This window comes from Centruroides sculpturatus, unplaced genomic scaffold, assembly GCF_000671375.1.
Source record: "Centruroides sculpturatus isolate CEXI.00-Female unplaced genomic scaffold, Cexi_2.0 scaffold898, whole genome shotgun sequence".
Lineage (NCBI taxonomy): Eukaryota > Metazoa > Arthropoda > Arachnida > Scorpiones > Buthidae > Centruroides > Centruroides sculpturatus.
The window spans coordinates 152,647-175,933 of NW_019385136.1; the positions used below are offsets into that span (position 1 = coordinate 152,647).

At 26.1% G+C, this 23,287-nt stretch overlaps 1 protein-coding gene across 7 annotated transcripts in view; it reads right to left on the minus strand.

Annotated features, from left to right (window-relative positions):
* LOC111635279 (phosphatase and actin regulator 4-like) overlaps window positions 1-23,287 on the minus strand; it is a 96,197-nt gene that overhangs the window by 54,044 nt on the left and 18,866 nt on the right. For 4 of the 7 annotated variants that reach the window (XM_023380196.1, XM_023380194.1, XM_023380197.1 and 1 more), the window contains exons 2-3: window positions 3,553-3,723; window positions 3,369-3,467 (exon numbers count right to left, since the gene is read on the minus strand). In XM_023380196.1, coding sequence (XP_023235964.1) covers window positions 3,369-3,467; window positions 3,553-3,723 — 270 coding nt within the window. Of the gene's footprint in view, window positions 1-3,368; window positions 3,468-3,552; window positions 3,724-12,069; window positions 12,464-15,415; window positions 15,805-23,287 lie in introns of those variants that run through there. The other 3 variants (XM_023380199.1, XM_023380198.1, XM_023380201.1) reach the window with 3 other exon arrangements.

The window sequence follows — 23,287 nt, forward strand, 5'->3', positions numbered from 1 at the left end:
CATTATTTAGATTTATTATTATTAATTACTTTAAAATAATATTGCTTTATTGAAATGTAAATTTTCATTTAATTCATTAAATGAAAATTTACATTTCATTAATAAATTCATTAATAAATTATGTTCTATATTATTTTAGTATTATTTACTGAATAAATATTTTAAACAGTAAAAAAAATAATATAATTATTATCATATTTTATATTTGTACATTTATTTCTTATAAGAGGATTGAAACATTTCATGTAAGAAAATGTAATGTATAATCCAATAACTAATTAATATCTGTTTTATTCTTATGTAAATAATTTTTTTTATCACCACAGATTATATAATGCAAAATAATCTAAAGCAGAATTTTATAACAAAATTTATAAAACTGAAAACCAATTTGATGCAGCATTTTTCCATTGTTCAAGAATTAGAGGCAGAGCATAACCAAATATCCAACTCTAATTTATTTTGTCTCAAATAAAAAATATTAAGCATTTTCTCTCACATCAAAATACGACGTGAAACAATAGTTGATGTCAACTAATAAGAAATTATCTGTTGATATATTCAACATATATTACATATCAACAATTAAAAGTTAATTCAATATTAAAGAACTATAACCAGACCAAGTTTGCAAAGTTGATAGAACTAATTAAAATATTGTAATACATTTATATTGAAAACACAAGCATTGTAAGAGGAAAAGGAGCTTAGTATGAATCAAATGCGTAACAATTTAACACCTGTAAAGGGAAGAAATCATCATTAATTATTTTCAAAAGAAAGTATCCAGATTTGATCTGCTTTATTTAAGCTTAAACCAAATACTCTTTGAAAAAGTCTGGTATCTTAAATTTATTTTGTATATGAATTATCATCTATGAAATAAAAATTGGGAAAAATTATTTTATTATTGGATAATGACTATTTATTAGAAAGAAAATTGTCCAGTATATTAACATAATTTTCTCTTTTGCTAATGTGATTTTTATTGATCAACTAACAAGTCAAGAAATGTTTGAATCATTAAAGACATATGAGAAAGTTTCTTATATTTTGTACCTAAAACAGATCATAACAGATATTTAAATAAATAAATATTTTGTAAAATACAGTATAGTCTAAAGTGAAATAATGCAATGAAAATAAATTATTTAATCATCATAAAGTTTATTGAGAAAACCAGTAGACTTTGCAGATGATATTAGCGAATGAACAACTATAATCAGAAAACAAGGTTTTCATATTTAAGCAATGATAACATTGTTGAAATTATTACAGGTACAGCACTAATTAAAATTTCAAAGATAATAATAGTCACCTCTCAAAATTATTCACATAAAAAGAATAACCATACTTAATATATCAAAATATCTAGAATATTACTCTATTGATCAATATTATTCAAAATAATCTAATAAATTGGTAAGACTATGCAACCAATTGTCAACAAATCAAACATTAGAACCAACTAAGTTTTAGAAAAATATAATTAGTTGTTCCTTTATAAAAATAAAAGTTCTTCCTTTGTAATTTAATCAGAATTTCTTCTGAAGTCTGCCATCTAACTTTTCACTAATCTGTAAATTCACTAAAATATTGTAAAATAATAATAAATAAAAAAGTAAAACATTGATACTAATGTTACCAGCATTTTATTTTTTGAATATTCCTTATAACATTGATTTTTTTTTATTTAGTTTCCTTTTGAAAAGTGAAAATCAAATATCTAAGAATTCTAAACAAAAATTATTGTACAATCTTTATAATATCTGGATTTTTCAAATTACTTATTTAATAATTCTTTTTAATAGATGATAATAATCATTCATATAACTTTATTAACGTTTGAATATTCATAAATAATCTAAGATTCACAGCTAATTAAATTAAACACACTTGATAGAGAAAGATTTGGAAGAGAAGTAAATCAAAAATTTTTTTTTTTAATTTATTCAATGCAGTAAAGTAATTTTGAATTAATAAAATTTTAAATTATAAAAATAATTCAATAAAATAATTTTATAGTCTAAGATATTACTTTTTTAATTTTTCAAATTTAAAGAGTTTTTGCTTTCTGAAGATTTCTTTGAGATATCTTAATAAAAATTCAAAATAAAGTCTTGAAAATTAATAACCGAACAAAAAACTTCTAATAAAAGTAATAAAAGTGGGGTCAAAATTACTTTTATTAAAAACTGTATGAAATTTATATTATGATGCCACCATGCTTTTACACTGTAATGAAACAAATTGTAACATTAATACAGATAAAATAAAAATTTTGTTTCAGGAAAAAAAATATTAAAAGAAAAATTAAAGAACATTTTGCAATAATAAATAAGAAAAATATAAACAATATTAATTTAAATACGGCATTAACATTGATGTATGTTGGGATAGAACTGTAAAATATAATACACTGCAAGCAGACAGAATTGTGTAATTGTCACTGAATAGGCTGAAGCATTGTCACTTTGGCAAAATGCATTTGATATGTATAGGTAACTTATAATTATATAACTGATGCGTAATAACGAAAACAGCCTTATCCAGTTTTAAGTAATGCCATGATGTTCTTTAATTACCTCTGAAGTTGAAAGAGACAGAGCATTCTTTCTCAAATTTTATACAGTTTTTAAGTAAAATTTCTCATTTTATAGCTTCTTGGTCTATCTTTTTGTTTTAGATTGTAATGATAAACCATAGAAAACATAAAAATATTTGTTTCAAAACTAAAGTAATGATCAAACATCCTTACTACACCCGATATGTTTAAAGCTAAACATCAACCAAAGCTGAATATTATTGGGCTTTGGTTGATATATAGCCTGATAATATTCAGCTTTGGTTGATGTATAGCTCTAAAGTAATAATTTTTCAGTTTACAAAAAGTCAATTATTCATTTATTTTCTGTAATGATAATCAAATCAAATGCTTAATATTTTGTAGAATTTATAATCAGATGTTTAGTATTAGTTTAGTATAGAAATAAAATTCAATTAATTTTGGTACCAGGAAATTTACTTTATGAATATAAATAATAAATTATTTTATTATTTGTATACATAAATTACAAATAATAAATAGCACAAACATTAAAACAAATAATAAAATATTTGTTTTTAATGGAATATAAAACAAATATTTAAATAGTAAATATAAATATAATAAATTAGCTGGTTCTAGAGCTTTCAGATTTGCATTCATCTTCAGAAACACTTAAAGAGAATATTGTTTTGAAGAAGAATCATTAAACTTTGTGGAGTCTTTTATGTATAATAGTTAATATTAACCTGAATCAAATTTAAAAGTAGATTTTATAGTAAATAGATTATCATTTTTAAAAACTATGTACTTATTTTTTTACCTTTAATTGAAAAGTTCATTTTATCTCCATCTGATAATAGAACACCTCTTTGAATAAGCTCTTCTTTTGTAGCTCTCGTATTAAATTTCTTCTCTAATGCTATTAAAATATTTAACACGCAAAATAATTACTATTTGGAATAAATTGATGATGAAAATTGGATTATTAGAAAATTTGTACATACTTTTTGAGGTTTGTTCAAACTTGTCATTTTTCTTTTTCTTCCATTTCCATGGCTTGAAAAGTTTGCCTAATGCTGACAATCTACTTTGCTTTACCTCCATTGGGGTATTTGTTGATGTTCGAGAATTAGAACCTAAAGAACCTGTTCTCATGGTGCTATTTGTGATTTTACCTATACAATAATAATGTTAAATAATAAATAATTGCTATATCATTAAAGATATACTAACTACTAATTTTAAAATAATTATTTTTGAGATTTCTTAAAATTCTCAATATATCTAAATTATAAAACAATATTTCAAGACAGTAGCCTTAAAAACTTAAGCTATACAACCTTAAGTTTTTAATGTTAAAAGTTTTGTATGTTATTTGTATGATTGTAAGACTTATTTATTTGCTTTATTTATAAAATTGTATATACAGACAAAATATTAACATTTATAAGATACTTCTTAAATTTTCTAAATATCAAATATTTATATCAATGTACAATCTACAAATTAATTTTAATTACATTTTCCTTTTTCTTAAGAACAAAACTTGAATTTTAAATTACATTTTTCAATTAAATTGCTTGAAAAAAATTAGAAATAATTTAAAATCCAGTATATCACCGTTATTTTAGTATCAATTATATCATTTATATGCAAAAAGTCATTTCTGAAATCTAAATGTTTGTATCTTTTAGAAATATCTATTTTTAACTATGACATAATTTAATACAGAGTATCTAATCTTGTAGACTTATCATTGTTACAGTTTATTAAATAACAGAAAAATAATAATAATTTCATATTAAAATAATGCTAAAATATAATACATAAAATGTAAAATTTCAAATACAACACTTACATTAAATAATTCATAATATTAACACAAGTTTATTCATATACAGTCAAATCTCAGTACAGCAATTAGCAATATCACAATAAGAAATTTAGATCCCCTTGCAAGTTGTATTGGCTTAATGTAAAACTTCTCTTGATTAAACTATATTGTCTACTGTGATAAATCTCTGTTTATCAATACATTTTATAATATTTTTTTTATTCATAAAATACACAATATTTTCCTTTCTCTATAATGATGATAATGCAATAAATTAAGTTTTAAGTAATTTTAATTTATTGCTTTGTTTTTGAAATCAACATGTGTTTTAATATAGTGCTTTTATCAGTACAGACAAGAGCAGGTTGCCAGATTTAGTGTGTTTTTGGTATTTTAGTACATAAAAGTCTTTTTTTACTTTTAGAATTAGTGTAATTTGAGACACTAAGGAATTCTTATATAATTTGTAAGAATTTACATTTCAGAATTACTTTAGTTTTATCTACTTCATTTTTTCCTGGGAAGATTCAGCTTTTGACTGATTTTGGATTTTGATGTTTAATATATACTGTAAAAATAATGTGCAATCAAATAACTTAAATCTTGTACTAGAGGATACTAAAATGCATGTTTTCTGTTCTAACATTATCTAACTTTGTAGAAATAACCCTACTTGCAGTCTGACAACATTAAATGACAAAAAGAGTTACTTTTTTAAAAACGTTCACTTTAATATTATGTTTTTCTTGTTCTACTAAATATTGCCATACAGGGTTTGACTGTATATTATGAGAAATTACAAAATTTAAATAGTGTAAATTTTCTCTTACAGATAATGTATGATAAACATACTGTAATTATCAAAAAAAAGGAACACGACAGATACAACGCATGCTCAATAGATATCGCGCAATTGAAACATCGTTCAAATTTCTCTTTTTAAAAAATTGCGTGACAATTTTCGAGAATAAGGAATCCAACCGTTTTACCTGAAGAAGGACACGGAAGGTGTTCAGAAAACATTTGTTTTTACAAAATTATTTATTTTTGTATTTCTACACACCGGTTAGAGGCACGAGTAAGTACGTTTTTGTTTATTATACACCCCAGTGTGCACGAAGAAGTTATACTGTATTCTTTTAATCACTATATCAGTGTATTTCTATTAATAGGACTTATCATACTGGTGTACAAGATTGCAGACTCACAGTTACACAGATTAAAATTGTTTTATTTTCAATTACCTGGTACTATTACAGGTAATTGAAAATAAAACAATTTTAATCTGTGTAACTGTGAGTCTGCAATCTTGTACACCAGTATGATAAGTCCTATTAATAGAAATACACTGATATAGTAATTAAAAGAATAATTTTGATTAAATTAAGGACATAGATGCATATTAATCAAGTTATACTGTAATTATCTTACATTCAATACTTCATAGTCTGTCATTATACTTAATATTCAAAAAAAGCAATAAGCACAACTAATTATACATTGCTAGGCTAATTTATTTTATAACCATCACAACTGTGAATATCCCATCATATAATAAATTATTCAGAATTAGACTGTTTATATCAGTCAAGATTTTTGATCAGTTGAATTATTATTTTCTTCATTTTTGATATGACTTATATTACACACAACACTTAACACCTCAATACTACTTCCAGCAGTCAAAAGATTTTAATATTCTAACGTTTTCGGCCGTCTTTTAGAGGCCCTCTTCAGGATGAAACATTAAAAAACAGTTCTATCTTTTGAAGGATTCTAATAATCGAATACAGCTGTGTTCCGAACTTTTAAATATTTAAACGATGCGTAAGATATAAAAATCGTTACGCTTACAAGACAAAAAATTATTTTAAAATAACGCTATACATAAATTATTATTGTATAGTTGTGAAAATTAGCGCTATGTAAATACTGCTATACATTAAATATTATTAAATAGTTGTGAAAATTAGCGTGATGTAAACGCTTTGATTTCTTATACATAGCAGAAAGATTAAAAATAATTAAACTTCCGATTATTGTTGCGCCTTGTGGCAATGTAAATAATATTTCCACGATTGTGGAATCGGAATATAATCGGAGTTAATGCAGCTTCCCTTTATGGTTTCTCTATAAATCTCAATAGCCTCCAACGAGCGTAAGTCGTGTCGGTCAAAGGCCCTATGTAAAAGAGTAGCCTCATCCCAACATGGGGAAACCCCGGGCTCGGTAGCATACCGTGCTAGAGCCGTATTATACTTCTGCTTCGACACATCATATTTGTGGTCCCGTATCCTAGCCTCCAGGGATCTGTATGTGGATCCAATGTATGTTATCCGACGATTGAAACGTTCGTCATTCAAAGGTATATTATATTGAAATAAACTTATAATTAAAGTAAAAATATGAATAAATGTGTTTTTTTATTACATTTATATTTGTTTAAATACTATGATTGATATTACCAAGTGATTTCCAGATTATCTATCAGACTATATTAAGGCTAGTAACAAATTAGATAACAAATCAATTTGGCTAGAGGTAGACTGTTAAGCTGTCATCTCTTGATAAATTTAACAATTAAAATTAAATTAAATTAATTTTAAATTTAGAATAACTGAAGAGATGAATTGGCATGAAGCAGGATTCAAACTACAGGTGCACTTCCAGTTATGCTACCTGGACCCTATCTGATCTTAATATATCAAGTTGTTGTTTACTATATAAACACTATGACTGATTGATAATAACATTCATAAAAGTAAATTATAAGTACTGTAATAAGTAAATAACAACACACAATCTTTAAATTACATTATCAAATCATAATATCCACTACAATCATAAATTAATATAACACTCTCCTAAAATAGCATTCACCCTATCATGCCCATAAGTTTTAAGCAGAAAAGCCTTTATTAACTGTGAATTGCTAAATGTACAATTTTTCAAAGCAATGTTGCAAAGCATTGACATTGTTACCATTGTAATACTAGATGTATACACTATCAGATGGCAATTTTAATGCTGTCTGACAGTGTATACATCTAGTATTATATCTAATTTGATGTGGACTTTAAAATACTATTTGTCTACTGTTACCATCAAATTACATAACTTTAAATCTCATGTATGATACCCATTACTATAATTACATAATTCATATTGAGGTTTAGCTGAACCTTAATTTAACTCCAGTTTTAGAGGCAAATAAATGATAAAACAAAGATTGATCGTATATATAGTACAGCAAAACCTTTCCAAAGCAGAAAAAATATTCAGTACAATATACAGTGTGATTCTGGTTTACATAGGTTTTACTGTATTATTTTTGTAAATATGTGTTTTGAGTTTTCTATCTAATTTCTATTTTTGCTTTATTTAACTTTTCCAATTATTTTTCTTTATTCAAAATTGCTTATGCATAGTAATTATAACTTTTACTTTTTGTTTTTCTTTTATTCTGCAATTCTTTATTTTGATTGATTAATTTCATCTATATATTCTTAATCATTGAATTTGCATATCATGATGATCTGATATTTATAGACTCAATTGATATTGAATGAGTAATGATAAAACACTTTTATGTATTCTACATTTGTATTAATTATACTTACTAAGTATTATTTTAATGCTATTTACAAAACTCATTCCTTCTAATAATATTTTATTTAAAACTCAATGCAGAGCTTTAAATAAACTAGATTTTTCCCTTTTTATTATATGATTTTGTTATTTTCTCTTTACAATTTTTTAAATTATAGTTTATATGTTATCACAGTGCTATTATTATTATTATTATTATTATTATTATCTATTATTGATTTATTATTCATATTGCCATTACATTTATCAAGAGATACAAAACTCAAAGATGCTGCTTCCTTTTCCATATTGCTGCTCATAATTCAAGTGTAAACAAAATGAATGAATTTAAAAGTGTTAGTAAATTAAAAAATTAGTAATAGCATGAATATTTTTTAAAAAAGAACTAAGTAATTTCCACTTTTTCCATATATTATTTAATGATATTCTTCCTAATTATCAGGTAGATAAATATCTGGAATTTGTATTTCTTGTATATTAGAAATGGGTCAGGTAAAAACCTGGTAAATGTTTTTCACAATAATTTTGACATCATGGAAAAGTTAGACAGAGTTATGCTCTATATTTATGTTCATGTCTTATAATATCTTACATTAATTATCTTATTTTGACAAAAACTGGTTCCAGTTTATGTCTTGTAAAGTTTATGCACTAAATGACAGTTCTTTGAAAAACACTTTATCATCTGCCACTATGTTAATAAGAAAAATTAAGATCTGTTTACCAGATCAAATCACTTTGATTATCCTACATAAAGAATTGAAAGAGATATTGGATTTACCATAAAAATTTATACTTTAATGTTTTAAACTGCATCAGATATTTTTTGTATTATCTTCATTTCAGAATTACAGCAAAAAAATATTTTACTTCAATCAAACTCAGAAAATGAGTAAGTTTATTTTCTATAATTTACAAAATATGAACAGAGAACATGTCAAAATGATTTAATGATATCATAACAAGTTCTATATATCAACCAATGAACATAGAAAAAATATTTTAACAGCAGAAATTTAAGAATTTCAAAGATTAGCATTATCTTCCATATTATCATATCATGTCAGCAAACTATTTATGTATGTTAGATAAATTTTAAAAAAGTTAATTTTTGATAACAAAAAGTATATGTAGTTATATAAAAGATACATAAATAACCCAGTAAAATTTAGAAGGATGGCCACAAAACATCAACATAATCATTTACATTCAGAAAAAAAATCAGATAATGTGGTAAATTTAAGTTATAAAAGTAATGATTACGACAGAAAAATTATTTTAAAATTACTACATGACTGTTAAACCAATGAATATACATATATAATTACTACTAACACTTATAGACATCTAAAATTGAGTAGATTTAAATATTTTCAGGAATTTCATATTCCCAATACATCACCACAAGGAAAAATATAAAAAATTAAATAAATAATAAAATAAAATACATAAAGTAAAAAATAGTATGTTTATAATCATATATATATCTTAAAAATAAATTCTTTCAAATCTTTTTGTTTCCTGATTAGAATTGATTATAAGAATGAATAATTTCTGTGTGCTCAATTTAAAACAAGTAATATTTCAAAGTGAACAAATCTGTAAAACAAAATTTTGTCATTTAAACTGCCATTAATCAGAGAGTTAACTGTTTTGAAAATATCTTATTTTAAATTAAGCAAATTTCCCTAACTATAAACACAAAAACATCATCATCATCTTATATAAATCTGAAGTACAATTCTTTACAAATTTCTGCCTTTTTCTGTACTAATATTATGTACATTGCTACTTAAACTCAACAGGTTTTAAAATCTATTTTTCTGAACAATTTCTAACAATCTACAATTAAAAATAGCATTCTTCATCTACAAATACTAAAGCTTTGCAGTAATAACATTACATACCAAAGAAATTATTTGATTATTAGACTAATGTACAAGGGAAAAACAATTAAGTTAAATAACTATGTATATACAAGTATTTGTATAAGTTTATTTAACTATGAATTTACCCCCTAAAGCAGGTGTTCAAAAAATTAACACTCATCTTCAAAATTACTATGTAGTTGCACAAGTATACATTTAGAAAAAACTATATTAGCAAACAATATTTATTTATAAAATTTTATTTAAAAACAATGATTTTAGAAAATTTAAACTGAAAATACATTCTACTCAATAATTCAATCATAATATTTATGTAATAAAGTATTTTTTCAAAAATTATAAAATATGAAAAAACACAATAAATTTTTAAAAATGTATGTATAAAATATAGAATCTATTTAAAAATTATGCAGTAATTTTTCTTAAAAAATTGCATTATTAGCCTTTAAGCATAAATTTCATTTGTAATAAATAGTGTAACCCAAAGGTAAGTTGATCGAGATATATACTGAGTGCTAAAATGATTTTAAGAACAATTAGAACTGGTTTGGAACAGCTGCACATTATTATTTATGACTTAATTGCTTTATTGGAAATGGTTGAATCACAAATATCAACATAAAGATATTTTAAACCAGTTTTAACCATCCTTAAAATAATCTTAGCATATATCTTGGTTAACTGATTTATAGGCCATCCTACACTCAGTGTCAAACAAGTAATCTTACAATACATAGTATGTAGTATATAATTATATTATAATTAAAACAAATAATCTCATATTTATATTATACATTTTATATAATACAGTTAATTATTCTGAGATTTCAGATATTTTACAAATTTAGCTGCTTTTCTCCTCATTAGTTTTAATATTTGAAATAAACTCCCAACAACCTTTAAATAACTAGTAAAATATTTAAAAGTATTACAAACGTTTTTGACCTTTATTTTAAATATTTTACTGGTTATTTAAAGGTTGTTGGGAGTTTATTATATATTTCACCAGTACTTATTAACGAATGTTGTTAACCTGTATACAAAATATTTGAAATGATAAAACAAATGACTGAGATTTGAGGAGGGAAAAACAGCTAAATTAATAAAAATTCTGAAATAAAAAAGAAAAATCTTAATTGGAAAAGGATCGTGTTCCAAGAGAAAAGCAATCTTCGTGGCAAAATAATATTTAAGATTGTAAACCTGTATTATGAATATATTGTTAAAAAAATTACAAAATTTCAATCATTTTTAATAAAATTGCAACACTCCCATCTCAAATGAAAAATAAAATATAATAAACTACAGAAAATTTATATCTAATCTTCATTTATAATTTTTCATTCTCTTTAAAAAAATGAAATAAAATATAGGCAAAAACTGAAAATTGTTATTAAAAAAAACCATGTCACTTAAATTCCAATTAGATAGAATCATCATCATCAATTTAAATTCACATTATTAGAAAAATTTATGTTAAATAAAATTAATTATATTATATTAATTAAACAATTAGAATAGAAACTAGCAAAAATAAATGATATACAATTATGGGATTCTTTAAATATTCAGAAAAAATTTTAGAAATATTTGGAATTATTCTTACATTGATGATAATTACATATTAATTATTAATTAAATATAATCATGACTACTGCTGTGAATGAAGATACTAATAAAAAGATGTAATAATTAAAAAAAATTTAGTTATCATATTAGTTACTTAGCTACTTTATATTTTAATAATGTAACATAATGAAGTAACGCTTAATAATCAGAAAGAATATTAAAAGGAATTTTTAAATATATAAAAATATTTTTTTATCCTCTTCAAAAATTATATTTAAATGCCATTTTGTAACATTCTCTACTTAAATAACTGCATTTACAATTTGTACTAAAATTATACCAAATTGTAGTAATTTAAATTCAGCACATAAATTATAATGTTAAATACGTATAATCATAGATCTTTAAGTATAAAATGATACTCTACATCACACATTTTATCCAAAGAAAATGGCAATTGAGATTAAAAACTGGTTTAATTTTAATTAAAGAAAGTAAAACTTTACTTAAAAATTCACAAACATATGCGCAATATTCGCTAATTTAAAAAATATATATATTAAATTTATATATATTTTTTTTAATTCTGGAGAAGATAAACATGACTGCATTTAACTAACCTTAATAGTGATACACGAATTCGTCTCAGGATCATCATCACGATGGGGAGAAAAATCGAAGGTTTTAAACACGTTAGAGTGAGATAGACGGCATAGAATAACGACGGTTCCTATCTAAAGACAAATTATCACATACACAAATACCACTGGCAGCAAGTCGAAACCTTATCAATTTGTCATCCTGTAATGCCTGCTTAACTGCACGACATACGTTGCATTGTGCTTACTTAACGTGTCTCTTTCGTTGTGCCGGATGTAAGTAATTATAATGAATATCCCCCATCTCGTTATAAGAACAGTTGTTATAGATATCATATACGAAAATTTATCAAACAATGGATTCCTTCCTTCGTGACGTCAAGGTCAAATGACGAATTAGAGGTCAATTGGGTTTCTGTGCGCAAACAGAAATGGTCCTCTTTTCTTTAATCTTTTTTTTTTAATTTAAAAAAAAATGTATCTACTTTAATGATTTTCTGTTTAAAACTTCGTAAGATAATTAAATTTATTTTATATTAATCAAATTTAATGCTATCTCCATCGGATGCAGATAATTAATTGTGTTAAAAATTGTTTTTAATAATAAATATATTAAAGAAAAAAAAATTAACTAACTACGCTTCGTACGTTGTTATATCCTAATTTAATAAATATATAATAAAATTACTTTAAACTAAATGTTATGATATGTTAAATAAAATTAAAAGATAGAAAAAGAAATGGAATTTTTATAAAATAAATTACTTCGATTTTTTGGAGTTATAAATACCAACAATGAATCTCGTTTTTTGAATAACTCGACATAAATTGCTGCATGATGTCATCAAAGATATGATGATAAGTGTATTTAAAATCGTTTCTAAGTTTTATTTTATGTTTTAGAAAAATACATTTTATTGAATTCGCTTAATCTATTAAAATGTTCTCTTATGAATACTTAGTGTGAACTTGTATTCCTTATTGTACATTCTACAATTAATTATGTATATATTATAGAGCATTATAAATGGCTAAATAATATAGACTAGCTTCTATATTACATAACGTATTTAATTATACTCTATAATATAGATGTCATTCTGTGTGTGCGTATGTACTGTACAATACAGGGCTATATAACACGTCTCACAGCAGCTTAAACATTAGATAAGATTTATAAGTATATAACAAAAAATTATATCAACAAACATATTTTATCTATAATTAATCGTAAATTTTTTTATTAATTTTTAACATTTTTTTTATATATACACAAATTAATTATAATTTAAAAATATAATTTTCAGTTTATTGTTGTTTTCCCTTTAAATATCATTATTTCCTTTATGAAATAAGCTTACTGTGTAGAAAATGAATAGCCTTAAAAATTCCGATTACGAGATAAGTTAATAATAGTCATTATTGTGGAAATTCTTACATAATATTATTATTTTGAAATGAAATAAATGCGCATTTTTTACATTTTAATTGTGTTGCAAACGAAAACGCGATTACCACAAATGAGGTTTTACATGCACCTATACCAATCACCATCTGGCACTTAAATATCATTATAATAAACGGGATAAGTAGGTCATTCCACAGCCAGGCATGTTTATATAAGTACGCCAGACTATAAATAATATTAAAATATTTGATTAAGTTTTACGATTAAAAATATAACTAATGGTTAGCTCCGTTACAGCTCTTGCAGCCTATTTTCATATATACTACTTAAATTTTAGAGTCAATGGCTCAGAATTTTATTACAAAAATTCTTTTACATCGTGAATTATTCATTGTCTGACGAATTTAAGTATATTGCTTAATTTGATGGCCTTAGAATCCATTTGCAGTATTTACTATAGGGATGCTTTTCATTCCAAGTGATAAATATACAAATAAAATCCGACTCGCATCACATTCTCAGTTTATTCTCATCATCAAAGCAATAAATTTTTGTTTCAAAGTGTGATTTAGAATGCCATTTTTCGAAAAGTATTCAGTAATATTTATAATAAGACCAATATCGAGGTAGACCAACATATATGGCACAAGGCTGCGGCATTTCATTACTGCGTATGCTAAAGAATTACTTTATCCGGGATGAAAAATGTTCTTTTATAGCTTAAACAATTTAGATCAATTTAATATATATTATTTACACGAATATCTGAAAATTACTGTAAAAAATAGAGCGTTCTTCAGACAATTTCAAATTCTGGTTGGATGGATAACCAATGAATTTATATAATCCTCGTTGCTTCAATAAAGAAAATATTCAAATTTTTTTATTGAAATAAATTACATTTTCTAAAATAAATCTAATAAATAAAAACAAATAAACAAACACAGAAATGAATAGAGTCAAATTCGATTTATCGCCATCTGAAACTGGCATCAAACCAAAGTATCTAAAACAATAAAAATTATAGGGTATAGAAGAATAAGGTGTAAACAAAATTCTGAAAATCACGTAATTTGGTAATAAATTTCGCAAGAAAAATTGTAATTTAGTAATTCAGATACCGCAAGCTCCTCTATTTAATATTTATGGAAAATAATCTATTCAATGGCTCTTTACTGGGGTGGCACTATATCGAGGTTTAACTTGTACTGTACATTCACAATTTGTATTTAATTTATCATTAAAAAAAATAATAATAACTAAAGTACGCCTCAAATTGTTGCCTTTCTTGCAATAATGCTTAACATATTTGAATGTAGGATTAAATGTACTGAATAAAAAAAAATTTTAATTTATTGTTTCATAAAATTAAAATTATTATTACATTTTATTAATAAGTAAATTAAAAAGAAAATTTTGAAGCGTAGTTATGTATAAAATTCATATTTAATAAATGTACTATACAGTATATAAACTTCACACTATCTTCGATGCCATCTGGTGTCAAGGACAGCAAAAAAAAAAAAAAATTATTTTGGCATGTCTGGATCTACGTAATCGATAAAACTCAGTTACTATGACAACTGTTACGGTAGACCTAACGATTCTCGCTATACGGAAGAAATTTTGACGGTTCCNTACTTAAATAACTGCATTTACAATTTGTACTAAAATTATACCAAATTGTAGTAATTTAAATTCAGCACATAAATTATAATGTTAAATACGTATAATCATAGATCTTTAAGTATAAAATGATACTCTACATCACACATTTTATCCAAAGAAAATGGCAATTGAGATTAAAAACTGGTTTAATTTTAATTAAAGAAAGTAAAACTTTACTTAAAAATTCACAAACATATGCGCAATATTCGCTAATTTAAAAAATATATATATTAAATTTATATATATTTTTTTTAATTCTGGAGAAGATAAACATGACTGCATTTAACTAACCTTAATAGTGATACACGAATTCGTCTCAGGATCATCATCACGATGGGGAGAAAAATCGAAGGTTTTAAACACGTTAGAGTGAGATAGACGGCATAGAATAACGACGGTTCCTATCTAAAGACAAATTATCACATACACAAATACCACTGGCAGCAAGTCGAAACCTTATCAATTTGTCATCCTGTAATGCCTGCTTAACTGCACGACATACGTTGCATTGTGCTTACTTAACGTGTCTCTTTCGTTGTGCCGGATGTAAGTAATTATAATGAATATCCCCCATCTCGTTATAAGAACAGTTGTTATAGATATCATATACGAAAATTTATCAAACAATGGATTCCTTCCTTCGTGACGTCAAGGTCAAATGACGAATTAGAGGTCAATTGGGTTTCTGTGCGCAAACAGAAATGGTCCTCTTTTCTTTAATCTTTTTTTTTTAATTTAAAAAAAAAAATTATCATTTCTGCATTTATATCCAGACAAAAAAAAAAGTTACATTAAATAAACCTAAGAAAAACTAACGAAATGTACTAACATTTATTAGTATCAACTGAAAATTTAGATTAATTATGCAAGGCAACAACACATTGTAAGCTATATGACCAGTCACAATTATGTCCATTATAGGTAGATTTGATTACAAAAGGCTTAAGAATTTTGATTGCAAGAAATGGTGTTCTGCAGGGGAAAAAAAGCCAATAATAAACTGGATTCTATTCCTGTTTACTATTCATCTTTCTTCTGTATAAAACTGGAATTCAACATTGTGATAACCAATATGTTTGTATAGCTGGTAAAACATCATTATCTCCTTTTCCTTTATTTTCAATCAAAGACTGGCAACTCTAGTCAACCAACATAGATGAAGAGATAAGAATGAAGACTCAACTTTCACTGCCAATAATAAATTATGGAGATCTGAACTGAGTTTGAACTTGAATACGGCTCTACAGCAGTAAGCTAATATTTTACTATTCAGCTACCTTATCCACAAGAGAAAATTCACAGGATTTTTTATCCTAACTTTTGATTTTACTCAAAATTTTCCTCTTAATTATATGTTTAACTCCATTGTTTAACTACATATGTTTAACCATTTTATGAAAAAAACTAATTTGTAATTTTTATATTGTAAATGGAAAAAGAAACTGATCTGAATAAATCTAAATAATATACTACATAAAAGATTTCATGAATTTCTAGGATTTATTTGGTCAATATTACTATATTAAATGCAACAATATTCACTCGATAAAAAATTAAACTAAAACTTTAAAAAAATAATACAGAAAAATATACAATACAATTTCAGTAATCTGACCTTTTGCTAGTTTGACATATTCAGTAATATGATGCCAGTCAACTCTTTGTATCATCAACACTGCTGCCAGTGTTGATGATACAAAGAGTTGACTGTGCTGATACAAAAAGTGCTTAGTGGGAACTAGTAGGAAACATGCCAAGTCATAGGCATGTTTCCTACTAGTTCCCACTAAATGTGGCATGACATTGAGTCCAAACTTGAATACACTTGAGCTTGAGCATGATATTAAAAGTTGGGATCTTCACCTTGGGTTAGTAATAAGTATCTTATAGCACAATACTGTGTGAATATAAAAATTGGCCCCAAAATATATTGATTACCAACAACGAGCAGTATGTTCACACGTTTTGATCAGTATTCCAACTTCTGTTTTGCTGCATCATTAACAGTTGAATCCATGCTGTCAAATTGTTCATATACAGTACCATTGAATTCATCTTACTACCAACAATCTGACAATCTTCTTATCAAACACTGTCCAAGTCCCATATATGTTAGATTAATGAGTACTGTGTATAAAAATAACTAGGAACTAAGGGTACAATCTAATGCATAGAGACAATGGTCATTCTGTAGGTGTCATTGAGAGAATCAGGAAGAGAGTATCTTAGTGCCACTGAACCTGATTCTTAAATCAACAAACTATATTTCTCCAGCTTCCAACATAGAGAACTACTGAATGCTACTTGCTCCTTGGTTTGCATGCATTTTTCTCAATTATTGTACTCAATATGGTATAATAAACTTTTACTCTGTATATTCAGGAGCATGACTAAAATGTTATTCATTGTAGTAAAAACATAAATAAAACATTAAAAACATTTTTACATGTTTTTGTTGTGAATAGTTGCATAAGTTTAGGCTATCATCTGAGATCACTTAGAATGAAGCACGAATATATGTGGAATTTTGTTTTATATAGTACATGCCAATATGCAAATTTCATATAAAACAAGACCATATTGTATAGGGAATTTGTGGTTACTTACTATATTATTTTAACTCATATAAATAACCAATTATTAGTACATAAATTGTGACCAGTAACTTCTTATCCATACTTTGTGAATTTCTGTATATGTTTTTATACTTACTGTATATTCTACCTTTGTAGTACAAATAATATATAATTACATTATTTGAATATTAACTGTGTTTAACTTGTAAAACCTGTTCAATTTGCAGTGTTGTATGTTATATTTGTTTATTTATGTTTTATTTTGCTATTTGGTTTTTCTTGTGATTTTGAGAATATGGTTGTTTGTTTTGAGGAAGCCAAACAGCCACTTGATGGCACTGCCTGTAATAATAATAATAAATGTTCATAGAGCTTATATATCATTTCCATTAGATATACACTGAAATGGTCTATGGAATTTTCAAAAACATCATTTTTTGTACTTTCAATTTAAACTACTTTACAACATTTATTTATATTTATTGTATCAAATCAAAAACTTTTGCTCACACATGAATTTATTTCTTATTTTTATCTATTATTTATTTGCTGTTTTATATAAATAAATATATAATTTTTACAGTAACTTTTTGTATTCAAGTAAAAATTATTTTTTCATTAATTTCATTATTATAATTATCCAATTTATAAATTGCTTGGAATATTTCATTTGTATATTCTAATAGAAATAGTTTATTGCAATATAAAAATAACAGTAACATCAAAACCAATATTAAAAAAATATCCCATTAAATGGTTATAAAAAGTTTTATGGTATTTATTATTCATGTATTAGAACATGTAAACCAAGTTTCTCAGAATTTCAAATAGTGCAGGACTCAGAAACTACATTTATACACTTTAATGTATCAATATTTAATCACTTGGATTATTTTTATTGAAAATGTTATTGCACATAAAACTCTTCTATTTTTTTGATGAATTGCTACTGTTGTGAAAACTCACTTTAAAAGTCAAAAGGAAAGGGCAAAATACACAATGTTTTGCAAAATTATATGCAACTGCATATCAAATATTGAAAAAGACAAACTATTTCTTAAGAAATGGAAACTTTATGGTGTACTTTCAAAGTTTATATGAGACAATAAAGACTTGTATATGTATAATTATATATTAAACTTTAAACATGAACTACTGAGAAATGTGATTGATAGAAAATATAATGTGATCTCTGTATAATATGGAAATAATGCATCTTTATGTTATATGCAATAATTGTTATTATGCATGTAGAAATTAAAAATTAAAACAACACATTATTTGTTCACATAGAATTTTAAAAAATTGACTGTATTGAGTGCTAACTTGAGAAATCAAAACATATCACTATGAATAAATAATAATGACATAGAGTAACATTAAGTCAAATGATAATGATGAATTAATGGAGAGTTTTTCTTGAACTTTCAGTGCAAGAAAAACAGTCTCATTCTGAAACATACAAGATTGTTATTCAGACTATACTCTCACTAAATATTAATAATTAATATAAATTTTTTTCTTTTAAAGGTATGCAGTTAGACTGCTATCTTACAGTAACATCAACTAATAATTACATAAAAATAATTACAATAAAATAAAATACAATAATTTTATTTGATTTTTATTAATTATTCATTTAATTCAAATAATAATTAACAAAATCAAAATTAATGATATTACCTTTTCACTTTTTTTAAACCAATCTGTAATGCAGAAACCAATTTTAATTAAGTTAACATTAGTATAAAATTTAAAAAATTAAATAACTTTCAATCAGAGCATACATTAGCAAAGACAATAACTGAGTACAGTAGCATACACGTGCAAGTGTGTGCGGGCGGCATGGTACTTACAAGTTAGTGTTAACAAGGAAATGGCCACTGAGAAATTCACTACTGCATTCACCAGCCACTCCTGTAATTTGATTACAGATTAATTCTTTTGAAGACAAAGTCCTTTCCAAAAAAAATAGGAACCACCATTTATTAACAAAAGATTTCTTCAAAAGAATTAATCATAATTATCTCCATCGGACAAAAATTCACAGAAAAAGAATTGATTACAGGTGTTTATGAACTGTCCTAATTATATGAATTAAGTGTAAAAATTAAATATGATTTATTGTTGTTTTGACTAATTTTTCTTTGTCTGGTAATAACAGTAAAATAATCCCAGAAAAAATTAAATATAACATAATTATAGTAGAATCAACTTCGACTGGAATTCAAAATTGGCATATAACTTTTCTCATCACATAACCCACATCCTCTTTTGAATCATCTTTCAAACAAAGATTACCTGTGGGTTATCTGCATGAAATTACAGTAATTATATTTGCCCTATCAATTCTGCCATTGTTGGAATCACTTTGGAATATTCTGGAGCAGTCTTTGCACTTGATTTGATGTACTCCATGGTTGCGAAAAACATTTCCTCGAGACCCACATTGTAGGGAACATCTAAAAGCCACTCTGAATGAAATTTGGTGAGTACAGTGGTTGGGCAATTGTAAGAAGTCTTGTTGATGAGAAATTACTGCAAAACAAGTGAAAGGTGACTTGGTGTATTATTGTGATTTATAAACCACCCTCCTACCAGTTGCAGTGTTTCTTCTGAACTGCTTCTCATAGTCTACCAAAACTTGCATCTAGAAATAATCAGTAATAAACTGTCCAGGCAGTACAAACTCACAGTACATCACTGTCCACATCAAAGAATGCAATAAGCATCACTTTTTCCTTAGATTTGATTAGATATGATTTCTTTCATTGCAGAGATGATACTGTGTGCCACTGTGATGACTGCATCTTTGTCTCTGAATCATGGGCGAACACCCATGACTCATCGTCAGTTATGATCATAATAAATATTAGGCCCTGTGTACTTTTTCAAACAGATCTCCAGTGATGAGCATGCAACATTCCATGTGATCCATGGTTAGCTGCCTTGGAATGCACTTTACACTGACATGTCTCAACTTCAAACTTTCACATTGACAGAACTGCATGAATAGATCCATGAGAGATACAAACTTCTTGTTCTAATATCACAATGGACATTTGTGGATCAGAACAAATCAGTTGTCACACTTTGATAATGATTTCTTTAGTTCCGGATGCAGATGACCTCCCACTGCATTCATCATCCTCCAATATTTCCTGTTCTTTGATAAGCTGTGAAAACCAGTTGCAAACTCTGGATTTCTTTAATGCAGTATCACCGTAAACTTGCTGTAGAGCCAATAGTGTCTTTGAAGCATATTTTCCCAATTTTCACATGAAGTGGATGTTCATGCATTGTTCAAATTGCAAAATGATGCTGAAAGACAAACACTCACATCAAAATGAAATGGAACAATATGTGCCACTGTGCACTGAAACATGTCCAGACTGGTTGTAGCTGTAAGCAGAGAATGTAATCTTCCCAGCACAGTAATGGGAATGCAATCTTATCTCTGCCATCTGGAGGGTAATTCCAAGAACTTTTTGACTGTCCATTCCCTTCACTTAGTAAATAGACTGATCCCAGCTATTGCACATTTTTACAGCCAGCCAAGACTACTGAAATAAGCTATATCTAAATAAGTTTTATAAGACACAGTAAAAATAATTTAGGATAAAATAAACGAAAAAATTGAAAGATGTACCACTCATATTTTGGTCCTAAAAGGAAAGCTGAGGGATTCAAAGACAAGAACCTGAGATGTGATATTTATTTTTGTACAGTAAACCCGGTCTAAATTGTGACACTTAGCTAGTCTGTATTACTATTACTATTATTATATTATTACTTGTATTTCTGTATATTTTAAATTCATAAATGACATATATTTTGTAAAATTCATAAATGGTATAAGATTCATTCTAAGTTTAATAATAATAATTTATCATCATCATTACTTAATTTAAAAACTGATTAAAAAGAACTTTGTTGTCATCAATAAATAAAATGTTGACAAATCTTTGATAAGGTCACTATGCATTACTAAAAAAGGGGCTCGTAAACTTTTTAAAACTTCCAGAATATCAACCGGAGTAGCGTATCGCCCAACCAAGATATGTGAAATGATCTTCAAAAATAAATATTAATATTGGTAAAAGGCATATTCATAAACAAAAGATATAGTTGATTAAATTTTGGTTATTAAAAAACTTAGAAATATTAATTAATTTGGTTTTTCTTCACAAACAATTGGTATATCTAATTTTTCTGAAGTGTCAGCACTGGTTGTACAGTACCTGAACCATGTCATTTCTTTGAATGTGGTTGTATAATAAGGAACATTCTACAGATATTAAATCCTAAATTGTATAACTAATTTGCAAGCTAATAAAAGTGTGTAATAAAACTTGTTCTTAAGTGAACTGAAATTGAAAAAAAATTCCATCAAGTTGTATTTTGACTGATTGCATTCTATTGATGTGTGACTTGAGCTACATTTGTATAAAATCAATTATCTCACTTTTTCTAATTTTGTGCATGAATAAAATCTCCTAAAGGATCCTTGGCAGCTCTGTTAATGTAATAACAATACAAGATAATTTAATATTTGAATTCCATTTTTATAAATTTAATTTAACATATTAATACTGAAAAAAAAACAAATAAATAATAAAGTTAATAACTATTGGTATTTAAAAAATGTATTTGAACATTGTAAAGTATAACAAAATTACTTTTAATTAAAATCACTGTTCATCATTAAGGAGTTAGAAAAGATTATTATTTATTATAATAGTTTAATCCATATTTATAATAATGTCAAATGTGCAAAATCTGAGAACAGAAAATATTGCAGATCCTCAATGTCAATTCACTGTTTTGGATTCTCAATTTTTGGCTTCTGGCATTTCATACAAGCTGAATGTAAGATGTTACAGATTTTTCTTTAATGCAAAGTCCAGACAGTTCTTCATTTTTATATGTATTCACAAATAAAGATCAAGAGTTAGAAGTTAACCAATAAGCATTCACATACTAAAAATAAAGTAAATGGTAATTGGTTAAGACCCTGTACACACTAGGCGTTTTTCAACGCGCGTTAAACGCGCGCTTTTAAACGAACGTTTAACGCGCGTTTAAGACCCTGTACACACTAGGCGTTTTTCAACGCGCGTTAAACGTGCGCTTTTAAACACGCGTTTAACGCGCGTTTAAAAGAACCAAGAGTTCTATGTAGCCGTACACACTCAAAAGCCAAGCGCGCGTTAAACGCGTGTTTTGCGAGCGCTTATAGATTTTTGTTAAAACGCGCGTTTTGCGAGCGCTTTACGGGCGCTTTGAGATATATGTGCTGCCATGTTACCGTACATGCGATCGCGCGTTTTGCGGGCGTCAGCCAAGCGCTTTGAGATATATGTGCTGCCATGTTACCGTACATGCGATCGCGCGTTTTGTGGGCGTTAGCCGAGTGCTTTGAGATATATGTGCTGAAATGGAGAACGATCATTTCGATACTGATCTATTTATTGATGAAATCTAAAAGAGACCAACCATCGTCAAAGGATTTTATAGATATTTTAAAAGAATTAAAAAACTTGAATTTATTTTGTCTTAGTTTTGGATACAACGTCGCAAACATTTC